The sequence below is a fragment of the Heteronotia binoei genome, chromosome 1 (assembly GCF_032191835.1).
Source record: "Heteronotia binoei isolate CCM8104 ecotype False Entrance Well chromosome 1, APGP_CSIRO_Hbin_v1, whole genome shotgun sequence".
NCBI classification, from domain to species: domain Eukaryota; kingdom Metazoa; phylum Chordata; class Lepidosauria; order Squamata; family Gekkonidae; genus Heteronotia; species Heteronotia binoei.
In genome coordinates this window covers 21,061,307-21,077,496 of record NC_083223.1, presented here as the reverse complement: position 1 = coordinate 21,077,496, position 16,190 = coordinate 21,061,307, and the positions used below count along the sequence as shown (strand labels likewise).

At 45.0% G+C, this 16,190-nt stretch overlaps 1 protein-coding gene across 1 annotated transcript in view; it reads right to left on the bottom strand.

Moving 5' to 3' along the window:
- Positions 1 to 229: 229 nt before the first annotated feature.
- Positions 230 to 16,190, bottom strand: part of MCM3AP (minichromosome maintenance complex component 3 associated protein) — a 57,365-nt gene continuing 41,404 nt past the window's right edge. Inside the window, exons 22-29 of the mRNA XM_060232074.1 lie at positions 15,535 to 15,796; positions 14,710 to 14,807; positions 11,741 to 12,131; positions 9,893 to 10,150; positions 7,932 to 8,061; positions 4,571 to 4,774; positions 3,612 to 3,762; positions 230 to 2,086 (exon numbers count right to left, since the gene is read on the bottom strand). Coding sequence (XP_060088057.1) covers positions 1,955 to 2,086; positions 3,612 to 3,762; positions 4,571 to 4,774; positions 7,932 to 8,061; positions 9,893 to 10,150; positions 11,741 to 12,131; positions 14,710 to 14,807; positions 15,535 to 15,796 — 1,626 coding nt within the window. The 3' untranslated portion in view covers positions 230 to 1,954. The remainder of the gene's footprint in view (positions 2,087 to 3,611; positions 3,763 to 4,570; positions 4,775 to 7,931; positions 8,062 to 9,892; positions 10,151 to 11,740; positions 12,132 to 14,709; positions 14,808 to 15,534; positions 15,797 to 16,190) is intronic.

Genomic DNA, 16,190 nt, shown 5'->3' with positions numbered 1-16,190 from the left:
TGATTCTTTTAATCTGCTAAGGGACATTTCCATGATTTTGCATGCTGATTCACTGCCCACTTTCTCTCTCTTTAGGATTGCTTGCCATTCCATCCTACTGTCTGATGAAGTGTGCTTAGAGCACACGAGAGCTTACATTCTGAATAAAACTTTGTTGGTCTTAAAGGTGCTACTGGACGCTGCTTTGTTCATATAATCATGTTAACAAAATACCATTTTTCATTAGAAATTATTCAAACCAGCTATATTTACATGTTAAACTTGTCCATATATATAATTTAAAATATCATTATTATTTTTTTAATTTATTCTACATCACCGGTTTCCTGGCCAATAAAAGCACGTCCTTTATTCAACACGGTGCACTAAGGGCAAAAAAAGCCACTTTGAAGAAAAACACCAGGATCATGGAATTATGTTATCTATTACAATATAAACACCAGCATCTGCACACATTGTGCTTAATTAAAAGGCAAGCGCGCCAATGATAAAAATCCAAAACAGCAAACATTTAAAGAAAAAACAACAAATTCATAACTCGGCTCCTGAAGAACCAGCTGTAAAATGGCTGCTGGGTCCGACTGGTGCTCTCATACTGAGCCGACATCCTCTAGGGGACCCCAAGAGAACACAGCAATTCAATGACTGTTCAACTAATGCGTAGGAGAGACGTGTGTCTACCTGTGGGCAAGAGAGACAACTATCCTAAGAAATGCATGAGATACCTTGCCTTTTTTCTGCCTGTGCTTGAAGCCATGAAGGGGAAGATAAGCAAGTTACATTTTCTTATCATGGGGACAGGTGATGACGGTGTTCTCGCTAACAAAGAAAGTCCCCCTTAGACTGGACCTACTTAAATAGTCATGTGGAGTTCAAATAATCCTTGATTAAAATATGTTCTCTCTTAAGCAATACAATCTTTAAGATCCTTCAGCCAGTAGAAAAGCCAAAAGTTGCATTAACAAACTACGTCTTCTCTTGCACAAATCTCAATTAAGAGTCAAGTTGATCTGGATACACACTCAAGCCTCTTGTCTTTGAGGACTGAGGTTTATAGTTTTATTTTTTAAAAAAACCCTTTGGAACCAAGAACTGCTCAGAATTCTGGAGAAAAAAGAAAAAGCATCCCCGTTCCTAAGACACTTCCGCTGAGAACATTAGATCTGTAACAAGGTGCACGAGGGACTCGGCTTCACCTGCCACTCACCATATCAAAGATTAATATCTTTGAGACAGATCCCGGGGATCATCCCAATATGGGCACAGAAACTGACATGGAAGTCCCTTCCACAGAGGGGTGAGAACCAGTCCCTGGAGAGGCCACCAATTGCATCAGGTCTTCATACCTGCATGCAACTCGTTGCATGTACACACAGCAAATTCTATGCTGATCTATAAGCAGGACTCTCAATACGGGAAAAAATACTAATCCACGTTAAGTAATTGGGAGGTCAGATGCACGAAAGTTGCCTGAGCCAGACCGCTGTAAGGCAACAATCCAACCCATCCAGGGGCCAGATGATTCGCTGCGTTCACCATATACAGAAGCTCTTCAAAAGCATGCACTTAGTACAAAGAAAGTTACTTGGAAATCCCAGTGAGTTTGATGAAGCTTCCTTCCAAGTACACATGCCAAAATACAAAATGAACGCAAATAATCCAAAAACCCATTTGACTTGATCATGAGGAAAATTCCAACAATATTCTACAACCACCTGCGAGTCAACAGCCTGAAAGAACTGAAGCAGTGTGACATCTTCTCTGCTGAGGTTGCTGGGTTCTTCTCAACGCATATTTATATTCTTATTTGTTCAATCGAATCAAGTGGAGGCAATTCATACAACAAAGTAAATCCCGCTGAGCAATGAGACACAAAAGCCCTTCTCGGAGTCACTCGTTCGGGTTTCCCATCCACAGCGAGCTCTCTTTCCCCACACAGTTAGGCTAGTCCCGATCAGGCATTTGTCATGTCCAACACAGTAGCCAGGTGGAGTCCACAAGTCGCCTCCTCTTCTTTGCTAGCCCTGAGCAGGTGCTTCAGATACTGAAGTCTGTGTGCTAGGGAGGGCTCTGTGTCCTTCAGGATCTAGGTGTCATCCAAAAAGAGAGAAGCAGAAGGGATCGGTCAAAATTCAGAGTGAAAAGATAGCCATAAAGGGGAAGAAATGGTGTCTGCAACCTGAGATCAATACACTCTCGTTGGGGGGCAGGGGGCGGGGAGAGAGGCAAAGCAACCACAGTTTTACAGATATTGCCGTCCTAATAATACTCCCAATACAGATATTGCCATTCTAATAATGCTCCCAATACAGATATTGCTGTCCTAATAATGCTCCCAATATAGGATATTGTCATCCTAATAATGCTCCCAATACAGATATTGCCATCCTAATAATGCTCCCAATATAGGATATTGCCGTCCTAATAATGATCTCAATACAGATATTGCCGTCCTAATAATGATCCCAATACAGATATTGCTGTCCTAATAATGCTCCCAATACAGATATTGCCATTCTAATAATGTTCCCAATACAGATATTGCCATCCTAATAATGCTCCCAATACAGATATTGCCGTCCTAATAATGCTCCCAATATAGGATATTGTCATCCTAATAATGCTCCCAATACAGATATTGCCGTCCTAATAATGCTCCCAATATAGGATACTGCCGTCCTAATAATGATCCCAATACAGATATTGCCGTCCTAATAATGATCTCAATACAGATATTGTCGTCCTAATAATGATCCCAATATAGATACTGCCGTCCTAATAATGATCCCAATACAGATACTGCCGTCCTAATAATGCTCCCAGTCTCATCAGAACTTGGAAGCTAAAAGCATGGTCTGCCCTGATTAGTAGCTGGTTGGGAGACCTCCAAAGAAGTTCAGGGTTGCTACACAGGGGCAGGCCAACCACCTCTGAACACCTCTTGCCTTGACCTGGATGGCTCAGGCTAGCCTGATCTCATCAGATCTTGGAAGCTAAGCAGGGTCAGCCCTGAATTAGTGCTCGAATAGGAGACCATCAGGGTGGCCCAGGGTTCCTATGCACAGGCAATGGCAAACCACCTTCCCTATGGCTTGACAGCAAAATATAATAGAGGATGCAATTTATTTTAAAAAATCACCCTGTAAATGTAACAGTGTAAGATAGCCCCCTCTACAGGTGCCACAAATGCAGTGCTAGCCAGGATTTGGGGCTCTCTCTTGTTCTTGTCCTGGAGGGCCACCTACTTGCTCTGAGGCGATGCTGCCTACACCTTCCAAGAGGAAGACGACAGCACGACAGACAATTCCGACAGCTTGAGGTACCGCACAAGTCATCCAGATGCGTTGGGCGTTCTGGAAAACCGGTGACGGCTTTGAGTCCTGTTGTAATGTTAGTTTCACGGGCACGATCCTCTGGATCGTGAACGACAAGTTAACCACCTCCAGGAAATCTAAAAGCAAGCATATCTAAGCGCGGTACTGCTCACGTAAAGTATCACACATACTTTCCCACAGAAGGACTTCAATGCCCCATGTAAGTTTCCACCATCACCACCACAATTGTTTATATTTTATTCTAAGAAATTATTTTCATTTTTTTTTCTTTTTTACCTCTGGGCTTCTTGGCGCAGATCTTTTTGCCACTGGGGGGATAATCTGAGGCATAGATACCAAAGCCTCAGGAAGGTAAAGAGGAAGAGACTGCGGCTCCCATAAAGGCTCAGGGTCGCTCACTAACAACTGCTGCAGCTGCTCATCAAACCTACAGCAACAACAAAAAGTGAAACATGAGAAAATTAGCACTTATAATCCTGACGTGACCATACGAGGCTTGCTTTCTCTCTTTACTCAGTCACAACACTAAAACTTGAAATGGGCAATTCTGGGCAGTGTGAATGTGTGGGGGAAGCAGCCTAAATAAGCCAGCCTAGCCTCATCTCATAACAGTTTGGAAGCCAAGCAGGATCACCCCTGCTTAGTGCTCGAATGGGAGACCATCAAGAAATACTGGGGTTACTACACAGAGGAAAGCGATGGCAAACCACCTAAGCCAGGGATGGCCAAACAAGTTTAATGTAGGAGTCGTATAGAATAAACATCAGAAGTCTGAGAACTGCAAGACGTGAATGGCAGGTGTTTTGAGAGCCAAAAGGAAGGGAGGAAGGAAGCAAGGAGGGAGGGAGGGAGGGAAGGAGGAAAGAAAGAAAGCAACTTTAACTTTAAACGCATTATCTAAGCCACTGGCTGGCTTGGCTTGGAGAACTGATTTAAAGGGAGAAAAGCCTTCTCCAAGCCAGTCAATGGGGGCTTCAAGAGCCACACAATATGTGCTGAAGAGCCACATGCGGCTCCCAAGGCACAGTTTGGCCACCCCTGACCTCTGCTCATCTTTCGACTTGAAAACCCCAAGATGGGCTCCACCACAAGTTGTTTGGCTCTTGAAGGGACACTTTATCCTGGGGGGGGGGGAGGGGAGAGGAGAGGAGGAAAACTTGGGACTTAAAAACTTGTTTCCCATCTGCACGTCCTCCTAGGCAACAGCCCCCCGTCACTGAACGCCAATCCTTTACCTCCTGCTCTCCGTTTTTTCCAGCTGCAGCATGGCAGACAGGTGCTCTAAGCGATGTTCCAGATGTGAAACAGTCAGCGTGAGATCCGCTGCAGAGGAAGCACGCAGTTCCTCGTCACTCATGTTTCTCATACTAGCATCAAATTTCGCCAGAGAAAATGAGCAAAAAGACGGCTGCGGGAAAGCCTGAGGCTTCATCACGGACCTGGAGGGCAAGAATGAAAAAGAAAAGGCTATTGTCCCGTGTGCAAGAGAACTGGGTTATAACCCGCCATTTTGCCAGAAGTACCCATCACAAACTCTATGAACAGAAGAGCCTGGCTGGGTGAGAATGGGGGTGCAGCTATCCAGCACGGTTGCCAACCATGGACAGCCAGATGCTTCTAGGCAGGGGTCACTTTGTAGAAAAATAGGTGGTGGAGCTCATCCAGGGATTGTTATGCAGCTGCACCTACTATTCAATGGACAAGGAGGTGGAACTCTCAGAAAGGTTCAGCAGCGGCGCTCCTGTGAGCTCCCGCTGAATCCAAGGCCTGCTTCTGGGAAGGCCACAAGCAGGGCAGGAAGGTGACGTCCTTCTCCCGTTTTTTGCCCCTCAGCAGCTGAGACTCAGCCGCATGCTCCTGTCATTTACTTATCATGGTTTATCCTAGAAAATGTCACGAAACCAGACTGGCCGAGCTTCAAAAATTTGGCCAAGCCAGCCTGCTCCATTTCATCTACGGGGCCAAAGTCTTCTCCTTCGGTTGGTGAGAACCCTGCCTGCTACTGTGTAAAGATGGAATGCCCTTTGTACCTGGCACCTTGAATATATCAAACAGTAAGGGTGGGGCACAGCTCTCCAAAGATAGCAGACAGATTTATCAAACAGAGACTCTTAGATCTGGAATCTCATAAACTGTGTCCTGTTCAGTTTTATACTTGCTCTCCTGCCTCACTTGGGACTTGATCAAACGGCCAGGAAAATGGACAAATATTTATCTGAACTAGCTAACCCGCAGCATCGGAAAGCTTTTATGCTGGCTAGGATGAATGTATTTCCCTCCAATGTTCTCTATGGGAGATTTCTTCAAGTCCCCTTTAAGGAGAGACACTGTCTATGCGAGTCAAGCTCGCCTGATTCCATCCTGCATATTTTATTGAACTGCCAACTGTATACTAATCTCCGGAAGGTTAGTCTTTCCTTACTATCAAGAAAACAGGATTGATTGCAGTTTCCAACTAAATAACAACATAACCAATACCACAAGAGCTGTTGACAAATTCTTGGCTGAAATTGTCAAAAATTATTCTAAGCAGGTTTTATAGTGATTCTTAATCTTATTTTAGCCTTTTATGCTTTGAAGAGAATATCGGATTGTTGTTTGGTTGACAAGTCTCTGTAGATCTCTTTTGGTTATGCCAATAAAGGTATGCTATTGCTAATGATAGCAGAGTCCAAGGGAGGGAGTCAACAGGAGTTGTTTGAACAGCATGCAAGTTAAGAGGGTTTTAAAAAAACTTAATCTGCCAGCACAGCTGCTGCATCCTTTGACTCCTCTTGCCCATTCCCGTGCCATTTCCTAGCCATAATCAGAGGGGGGCTTTGGAAAACTGGCCTCATCTAGATTGTTAAGGCCAGGACAGGTATGGATGGCATGAAAAAAATTAACATAAGATTCATGTTCTATTAATACATCTTAAGTGATGGAAGCTGAAGAGGTCTCTATTTAAAAGGTGGGAGAGCCTCGTAGCGCTGAGTGCTAAAGCTGCAACACTGCAGTCCTAAGCTCTGCTCACGACCTGAGTTCGATCCCGGCAGAAGCTGGGTTCAGGTAGCCGGCTCCAGGTTGACTCAGCCTTCCATCCTCCCAAGGTCAGTAAAATGAGTCCCCAGCTTGCTGGGGGGAAAGTGTAGATGACTGGGGAAGGCAATAGCAAACCACCCCGTAAAGAGTCTGCCGTGAAAACATCGTAAAAGCAACGTCACCCCAGAGTCGGAAACGACTGATGCTTGCACAGGGGACTACCTTTACCAGCAAAACTATAAAATACAATAAAACTATGCAAAGATCTGAGAATTAAAATGATTTCTCCTAAGGGCTTTATATTGAGATTTTATGACACGGGGGATCAGACTGGGCCCTGTGAAACCTCACAGGACATACCCCATGCGGATGAGAACTCATTTCCAAAGACAATCCTTGGAACCCAGTCCATAAGGAATGATTTAAAGTTATCATGCAGTGTGCCCTGATACCTATATTTCTGCCTCCAAGAGTCTCAATAAGATACTACAGCCTACTATATTGAAGGTTAGTCAGATCCAGTAGGAACAACAAAGAAGTGTGACCTTTGTCTACATTCAGACAAAAGTCTTCAACAAAAGCCGCCAGAGCCCTCTCTGTTCCAAAGCCCAGGCTGAAAAGGATCCAGAGAAGATGAATTATCCAGGGCAGCTTGGAGCTGGTCCGCCACTGCTCTCGCCATCACCTTGCCCAGAAAGGGCAGGTCAAACGCCAGGCAACAACAGGCCGGATCAAATTTTCTGCAGCAATTCTTTTTTAACGCAGCAGAGGGATAATCGCCTCTTCGGAAGTTGCCCTCAGTCCATGGTTGATTTATGATGGCTACCCAAGGACTGATCAAGCACTGGGGTAGGCCAACTATCGGCTCATGCTGCAGATCTGTCTGAGAGCAGCTGTGTGCATTCCCTGTTGCCAGGGGAGTGCGTAGGCCCATGATGTGTAAAGGCTGCTTGTGTCCCTGTTAAGAATCAAAGGGCAGAACAGATTTCATCCACCAGCCTTGGTAACTGTGCATCCCAGTGTTCTGCTGCCTAGAAGAGGCGAATTGTAATCCTGCGGGATGCTTGCATCGATGTTCCTCTTGCACCTTCCCCATCCAACAGGGACAGTCCGCTCAAATTCCACCTGTGATTTAAAAAGCTGGAACAGCTGGGCCATTGACTTTAAAAGCGGGAACAGCCTCCTGCAGCAGAGGAAAGCTGTGCCATTAGCGAAACAGAACTAGAAGAACTAACCTGATGGGATAGATCCAAGTGCACCTTTAAGACCAGCAAAGTTTCATTCAGAACATAAGCTTTCATGTGCTCCAAGCACACTTCATCAGACGAAGAATCAGGTACAGTGAGCACAGCAGGGCTATATATAGCTGGTAGGCAGTGGTACCATTTTGCATTCTAAACCACTGCCTACCAGCTATATATAGCCCTGCTCACTGTACCTAATTCCTTGTCTGATGAAGTGTGCTTCGAGCACACGAAAGTTTAAGTTCTGAATGAAATTTTGTTGGTCTTAAAGGTACAAATTGACTCCTACTTTGTTAACCGGATGGATGTCACAAAACAGCAAAAACCTCACCTTCCTCGACTCCGCTGGACCTCTTTTTGAGTTTTCAGTCGAGCTTCTTCCCATAAAGGTGGACGGACAAATTTTCTCAAGTGCTCCTTCACAAAATACACGTGCACCTGCCCATCTTTGCTCACTGCTTCTGTAAGAACATAAGAGAAGTCATGTTGGATCAGGCCAATGGTCCATCCAGTCCAACGCTCTGTGTCACACAGTGGCCAAAAAAAATTTAAAATATACATATATACACACACATATATACACACTGTGGCTAATAGCCACTGATGGACGTCTGCTCCATATTTTTATCTAACCCCCTCTTGAAGCTGGCAATGCTTGTAGCTGCCACCACCTCCTGTGGGAGTGAATTCCACATGTTAATCACCCTTTGGGTGAAGAAGTACTTCCTTTTAATAATTAATGTAGATGTAAGACAGCCCACTCCACCCCTAAAAAAGAACAAGATCAAATCAAACGCAGCAGAACAGATCTTTACAGTTCCACATGAAATAGAAAGCATGCTCCAGTTTCATGGAATGCAATTACTGGCTGGGTGGCTAAATGTCTCTGTGGGTGAATGCAGTCCACCCCCCCCCCTCCCGCCCTTTTCCTTCCATCCCAAGGTGGAAGTTGCCCTGAAGTGCTGATGAAGTTTTTGCCCACTGTTGGCTCTGAAAAGGGTCAAAACCGTTTTCTGTATCAAAAGGTACATCCAAACGAAGCTTGTGACTGATTCATGTATTAAGCAAGCGTTGCTTTATACATGAATCAGTCACAAGTCCCACTCCTTCAATGGAAAGTATTTGCTTGAAATATTTAGACAGTTGAAAGATTTTACAGAGGCCCAGATAACTTATCTCTCCTTACTCAAGAACATGTTTTATAACCTATGGTGGTGTCAGAAAGTGCCATCAAATCGCAGCTGACTTATGGCGAGCGACTCTGCAGGTTTTTTAAGACGAGAGATGCTCAGAGGTGGTCTGCTGTTGCCTGCCTCTGTGTAGCAATCCTGGACGTCTTTGGTGTTCTCCCATCCAAATACCACTCATCCAAATACCAACCCTGCCTAGCTTCCAAAATCTGACAAGATCAGGCTAGCCTGCACCATCCATTAGTAACCTACAGAACTATGTTATTTGTCAAACTAGTGAAGAAATGAGCAGGGTTATCCTATACAGAATTACTCTAGTCTAAGTCCAGGGCTATTTTTGTAGCAGGAACTCCTTTGCATATTAGGCCACACACCTCTGATGTAACCAATCCTCCAAGAGCTTACAGGGCTCTTAGTACAGGGTCTACTGTAAGGTCCAGGAGGACTGGCTACATCAAGGGTGTGTGGCCTAATATGCAAAGGAGTTCCTACTACCCAAAAAAGCTCTGTCTAAGTCCATTTACTTCAATGGATTTACACTGGAACAGTTTCACATAGGAAGGCACTGTTGGAGATATAGTTGCCATGGCGGGGGAGGCATTCCTAATTCCTGAGGCCTACTGATACTGGCACGTCAACAGAACAATGCAAAATTGTCCTTTGCTTTAAGAACGTTGCTACGAGTCATGCAGATGATTTCGCTAACCAATAAGCATGCAGTGGATAAAAAAAAGCAAATATCCATTTTAAAGTCTACCCCAAGCAGCGTTCCCTCTAAGCTGAGTTAGTGTGAGCAATTTTTTAGCCTCTGGCTCACACATCTTTGTCTTAGCTCATGAAAAATGGTCCCAGAGCAAATTAATTTCTGCAGTAGCTCACAGCTTTAATGCCTATAGCTCACAAAATAGAATTTCTGCTCACAAGAGTCCACAGCTTAGAGGGAACATTGACCCCAAGCCACAAAAGGTGTGCATTAAATACAAATCCACTTAAAAAGGCCTCCAGGGGAAATAAGCAATGCACACAACTCTTGTTGCTTGTTTCAGCTGCTGAAAGAAGACAAGAGCAAAACTTAGGAAAACCAATCTGTTACATTTATTACCCGGCACTACTGGCAAGCGAGGAGGTTTCCAGTCCCTCAGTTTGTGGTTGATGCAGAGGGCCAAAATACTGTCCCAAGGAATCTCTTCCACAGACGGGCCGTCGTCTTCTGAGCTGACGGGCATCCTGCCCCTCCACTTGACATATATGCTGCTCAGCAAGCTCTCTATCTGAGACTGAAGGACTGCTTGGGTCTGAGGAGAACTGGCCGTCTGGGACAAATACTGGAGAATCATGGTGTAAACAAGACGCCAGGGAGCTGCAGGAGAAAAAAAACACACACATACATTACACAATGCCCGATTAGGAGAAGACAAATCACAGGTACAGCATTCCAGAGACGGTAACTTCTGTTTTGCCATTAGCTGAGCCAAGAAGCCTCAAAACATGGGGACATGGCACATGTAAATAAGGAAAGCACTAGGTAAGATTTTTAAATTTGCTTGTCTTGCCTTCAGGTGGCGACCAGGGTTCTCATTTTGGTGGCCCCTCAGCTCTGCAATGCCCCCCTAACATCAGTTTGCCTGCTACCAAGCTTATGAGGTTTCAGGCACCAAGACCTTCTGCTTTCTGATTCTTTGGTGTTTACTGCACTCTCGTTTTCACCACTTGTATGTGTGTCCTTGTTGCTTCTTTTCCCTCCTTTTCTGCCTGTTTCACTCCCTCTACTGGTCATTTCAATATTACATTGTCTGTCTGCCATATTTCCCTGCACTTTAAAATGGCAGGAAAACATGCTGAATACAGTGATGTAATATCAAATCAACCACTAGAAGGAGCACGACATACGCAGAAAAGGAAAAAAAAACACAGAAGCAACAGGCACATAAGCAGCAAAAATGAGAGTGTGGAATAATATTGTGCTTCAATTCTCTGCTCTTTTGGTCCAAGATGCTTTTTAAATAGGAAAATACACTACATGCCACAATTTGCTTTATCTTTCATGCTAACTTTTACCCACTTTATTGGTATATATATAAATAAATATATATATTTTAAAAGACTGTGTGCGTAACTCCATATGATTGTTGCGCGCTCTCCATTAACACAATATGCAATGAGATTCACAGCATTATTTATCTTAAAAGTTGGGTTGTAATCTAAATAAACCCCAGTATTACCTGTTATCTTTGCAGGTTGCCAGATAATGCAATTGTAAACTTTAAATTATAATTTAAGCCAGTATAGCTGCAGCAATATTTTAAGTGCTCCGTTCTTTCCCTCTCTTGTAGAAAGCATCTAACTGCATAAAAAAATGCAGTTGTAATGAACCCCAATGAGGAAATGTTAAGCAATACTTTGCAAATAATGGAAGAGAGACCAACCAGCTGCTCTAAGTTGGAACCAAAACAACATGAAAAGCATCAGGAGTAAGGGGTAACTCAGAGACTTTTACTGCACCAGATTTCTTTCAAACACATTGTCATGCTTTCACATGCACTCAGGGTGGAATTCCAGCAGGAGCTCCTTTGCATATTAGACCACACCCTCCTGATGTAGCCAATCCTCCAAGAGCTTACAAAAAAGCTCTTAGAGGATTGGCTAAATCAGGGGTGTGAGGCCTAATATGCAAAGGAGCTCTTGCTAGAATTCTACCCCTGCATGCACTGAATAATGCACTTTCAATGCACTTGCTAATGGATTTTACTGTGTGAAACAGAAAAATCTACTTGCAAATTATTGCTGAAGTGGACTGAAAGTGCATTATCCAGCGTTTGTGAAAAGTAGCAGACGAAATGAATAAAATGCAGGAATGTTTATTTAAAAAATTAGAGCTTGGGATTCTAGAGCAGTGCCTCAAGCCATTTTAGAAAGCCGTCCTCAGACCTGTTATTCTACCTATTCTTACCACCCAAAGGAGGGAGATCCATCTGAGGGATCTGGAAGGACAGGAGCGCTTTCTTCAGCCAGGCCAAATGGCTGGGTGTGTTCCATTGCAGATGGGGAAGTGCTTTGTTGCCCCCAGGTTCCACAAATTCTGTTACGGGCCAGGACAGGTCATGGAGCTCTTCCGAAGAGCAGACGTCGGCCAGGAATTGTATCACACTATTGTATAGCTCTATGATGGTGCTGGGGTCCTGGGAGGGCAAGCCAGCCTCACGCCTCTCCTTCCTGTCTTGGTAGAAATGCTGGTTGAATTCCTGGTCAATGCCATCCTCGACGTACTCTGTCAGCGTCTGGCAGCCGAGCTGGAGGGAACTGGGGCACTGAGCCACCAGCCACTGCACTGCTTCAGTCAACTGTGAATAGAAGCATTCGTACCCCCCATTAATTCACCGATAAATAGACCACTCCAAAACCACTGGGTCTCATGTTAAGATGCCAATTCATTGACACAGCAGCCTTCTCAGTCTTAAACTGAGACACTTCCCAGCGTAACAAATTTATGGGTTTTTAAAAAAACAACATTGGTCTTGAATCACTTCCTATACTTGTCTAGAACAACACACACACTCTCTCCCTCTTTCTTGTAACAGGCAACATCAATTAATAAGCTCATATTCAGATAAGAAATTGCTTCCTCCTCCGTGACCAACTGCTAGCAAAGGGACTGCCCCAAATCCCAGAAATTTCTGTAGCTACGTGAAAAGTCCAAGATCTTTGGGCTGCAGGGGATTTCAGTGGGAATAGTGATTATCACAAAGTCCCCACAGAAGCAAATATGGTCATTCAAGGCAGGCCCCTGGCTTACAGCACCAAAGACAAAAGCAGAAAGACACATTTGCCCACATCAGCTATAGAAACTGCATGCCCACTGACAGCTTCCTCCTCCACACTTCCCTATAGGAGGCCTCTCAGGGGCTACTAATCATGGTGACTAAAGGGAACCCTCCACATCCAATGACAGTAAACCTCTGTAGGCCAGTGCCTTGGCCTCTAAACCCTGTTGCTGGACCTCCAGGGAAACTCTTTGGCCACCGTATGAGCCAGGATGCTGGACTAGGCGGCCCAGTTTGAGAGCCAGTCTGGTGTAGTGGTTAAGCGCGTGAACTCTTATCTGGGAGAATCGGGTTTGATTCCCCACTCCTCCACTTGCACCTGCTGGAATGGCCTTGGGTCAGCCATAGCTCTGGCAGAGGTTGTCCTTGAAAGGGCAGCTGCTGTGAGAGCCCTCTCAGCCCCACCCACCTCACAGGGTTCTGTTGTGGGGGGAGAAGATATAGGAGATTGTAAGCCGCTCTGAGTCTCTGACTCAGAGAGAAGGGCAGGGTATAAATCTGCAGTCTTCACTGGTCTGATCCAGCAGGGCTCTTACATTCTTATGAGCTTTTGTTTATGCTTTTGTTTATGATCTGCAGGTCCTCAGGTCTAGTTCTAGATGTCTCAACCGCACATTATTTGCTCATTTATTTTATTCCATTTTAATTTCCTCACCCCCACCCCATGAGCAGGGCTATGGATTACAACATAAATGTAGCAAGTTTAAAATTTTAAAAACACAATAACGTTCAATATAATACCGCTATAACATAAATTACACGATGGCTCCAATGCGGTTAAAGTGTTCTCAAAGAACTGCTATTGCACGTATACGCAGATGTTTCAGATTTTAACAAGTGGTAGAACATCCACCAGTAGTGGCATAAAAGTAATGTCTGCAGATAGCATCAGTGGGTGGAGTGGTGGGGCGGGGGGGACAGTATAATTTGATATTTGCTGTCTCAACCAAAGCCCTGGCAGGACGACTCCATTCTACATTGAGAGGACATCCCTGTCAAATGCCTTGCCATGAAAGATTATTTGCCTGGTACTCTCTTACAACTGCTGCATTAATTGTTTTGCATACCAACACTACCTTACTCCTTTCCTTCTTCCGCTTTCTCATACACCTGCCTCCTTTTATGACTACTGTCTAGCTCAGTAACGATTTGTACAAGAACCACAACCGTGGGCTGTGAGAACAGTCCAAAGGATGCTTGGGAAACTTCTGAGTAAAGGAGGGGGGTAGTTACCATGACTTGTAATGCTTTCCTTAAACCTATATTACCAGTGAATGTTCTGTATGGGGTAGATCTGACTCAAGACAGCCTGTCTGGTGCACCTGCCTGGGAGTCTAACAAATGGAACTTATCCAACCAACTTAAGCCTATTGATTAAGTATTCGGGGGGGGGGGGGGGGGATCCTGACAATCTCTAGCAAAGAGCAGGGCCTCCAACAAAATTTCTCCAAGCCTTCATAGTGACCTCCCCGAAGAGGTTTTAATTACTATATGTTACATGAAGCTTGAGAGAGGTGGCACACAAACATTTAAGGTATAGGAATACTTCAGTCCACGCTGCCTCATGTCAAGCATCCAGGTATAATTTTTTAAAAAAAGACTATGAAGAAAAAAAAATAAAAGGACAGTTTTAATTCGCAACAGCCACAAGTTTTGCGTGTCCCGTTTCCAAAATTTCACCCACTTTCATCAGGGAATTTTGTTTTGTTCTTAGTTAATCCAACAGAGTGGTCAGCTGTGGTGCTGCCGTCCTAAGCTCTGCTCACGACCTGAGTTCGATCCCAGCGGAAGCTGGGTTCAGGTAGCCGGCTCAAGGTTGACTCAGCCTTCCATCCTTCCGAGGTCAGTAAAATGAGTACCCAGCTAGCTTGGGGGGGGTGGAGTGTAGATGACTGGGGAAGGCAATGGCAAACCACCCCATAACAAAAAGTCTGCCAAGAAAATGTCATGATGTGACGTCACTCCATGGGTCGGTAATGACTCAGTGCTTGCACCTTTACCTTTTAAATCCAACTGTTACATGAACTATAGAAGGGACACTCCCCCACTTCACTCTAACAATTCTTTCCAGTGAAGGACTAATTAAGATTGTTCTTACTTTGCTGGTGCCTTGCAAGTCACTGACGGAATCTGGCAGTTCAACAACGATGTAGTCTGAAATAAGGTTAGCTGAAATCAAATCCGGCAGCATCAACCCTTTAAAGAAATGGAAGGGGGGGGGACACAAACGTAACTCCGTTGCAATAACACTACCGAGTTATTCCCACTGACAGGTGCAGAACAAAAAAGGGGCAGCCAGCCCACTAAGAAAACATCAACTTTTAAGACAGCGACAGTCAGCAAAACAAACCTCTGCAGTCAGCGACAGTCAGCAAAACTCAGGCCCTTAACTTGTCCCCTTCTGGTTAACCAGACTTTCTCCTATGGCTTTCCCGAGCCCTTCTAATTTATAGGACGTAATCAATACTCCCTCTAAGATGTGGACTCTTGTGAGCAAAAATTCTACTTTGTGAGCGACTGGCATTAAAGTTGTGAGCTGCTGCAAAAATTAGTTTGCGCTGGGGCCATTTTTCCTGAGCTGAGACAAAAAAACGCATGAGCTGGAGGCTAAAAAACTGTGAGCCAGCTCACACTAACTCAGGCTTAGAGGAAACACTGGACATGATTCTGCTCTGTTGCCACCACTTCTGCCTTAGCTAAAAAAAACCTTAAAACGATGGAAGACCTGTCTTCCAACATTTCAGAGGGTAGCTGCGTTGGGTGTCTGTGGCAGAACAGCCAGATTCGAATCCAAGAGCACCTCAGGGACCAACAAGATTTCTGTTGTATGAGCTTTCGAGAGTCAAAGTCCCCTTCGTCAGATACTGAAGGTGTTCCTGGACTCAAGTCTAGCAGTTCTTTCACTGCAGAGGAGCAAAGGTACCTTCTTCAGCTTCTTTTTGGATGGCTTCTCCTCCTCCATGGCTTGGAACGAAAACCACCAGAGGCACCACCGGATGGAAAGGCTTTCCCTGAAGGAGCCGTTTCAACTGAAGCAAGGCAGAAAGCCAGTAAACGTCTTCCTGGGTGATGTCCTCGCTCCTCACTTGAGGGGTCAGCAGGAGAATGAGCCCGCTGGTGCCGAAGAGCTCTTTCCGATTCTCCACTTTTTCCAGTTCCGGGAGGCTGAGCGTTCCGTGAGACACCTGCATGGAGAAGTCAAGGGATTAAGCTCTATGCAGAACAGAAAAGGCCAGGATGAGAGTCCAACTGGGTGAAGTTAAAGGGCCATCAAAGCCAGCAGCCGGTTTGGAATGATGGTCTGCAAATGATGGGACCACCGACATCCCCATTCAAATAGAGAGCCAGTTTGGTGTAGTGGTTAAGTGCATGGACTTTTATCTGGGAGAACTGGGTTTGATTCCCCACTCCTCCACTTGCAGCTGCTGGGAATGGTCTTGGGTCAGCCATAGCTCTCACAGTTGTCCTTGAAAGGGCAGCTGCTGTAAGTGCCCTCTCAGTCCCATCTACCTCACAGGGTGTCTGTTGCGGGGTGGGGGAGGGGGCAGGAAGGTAAAGAAGATTGTGACCGCTCTGAGA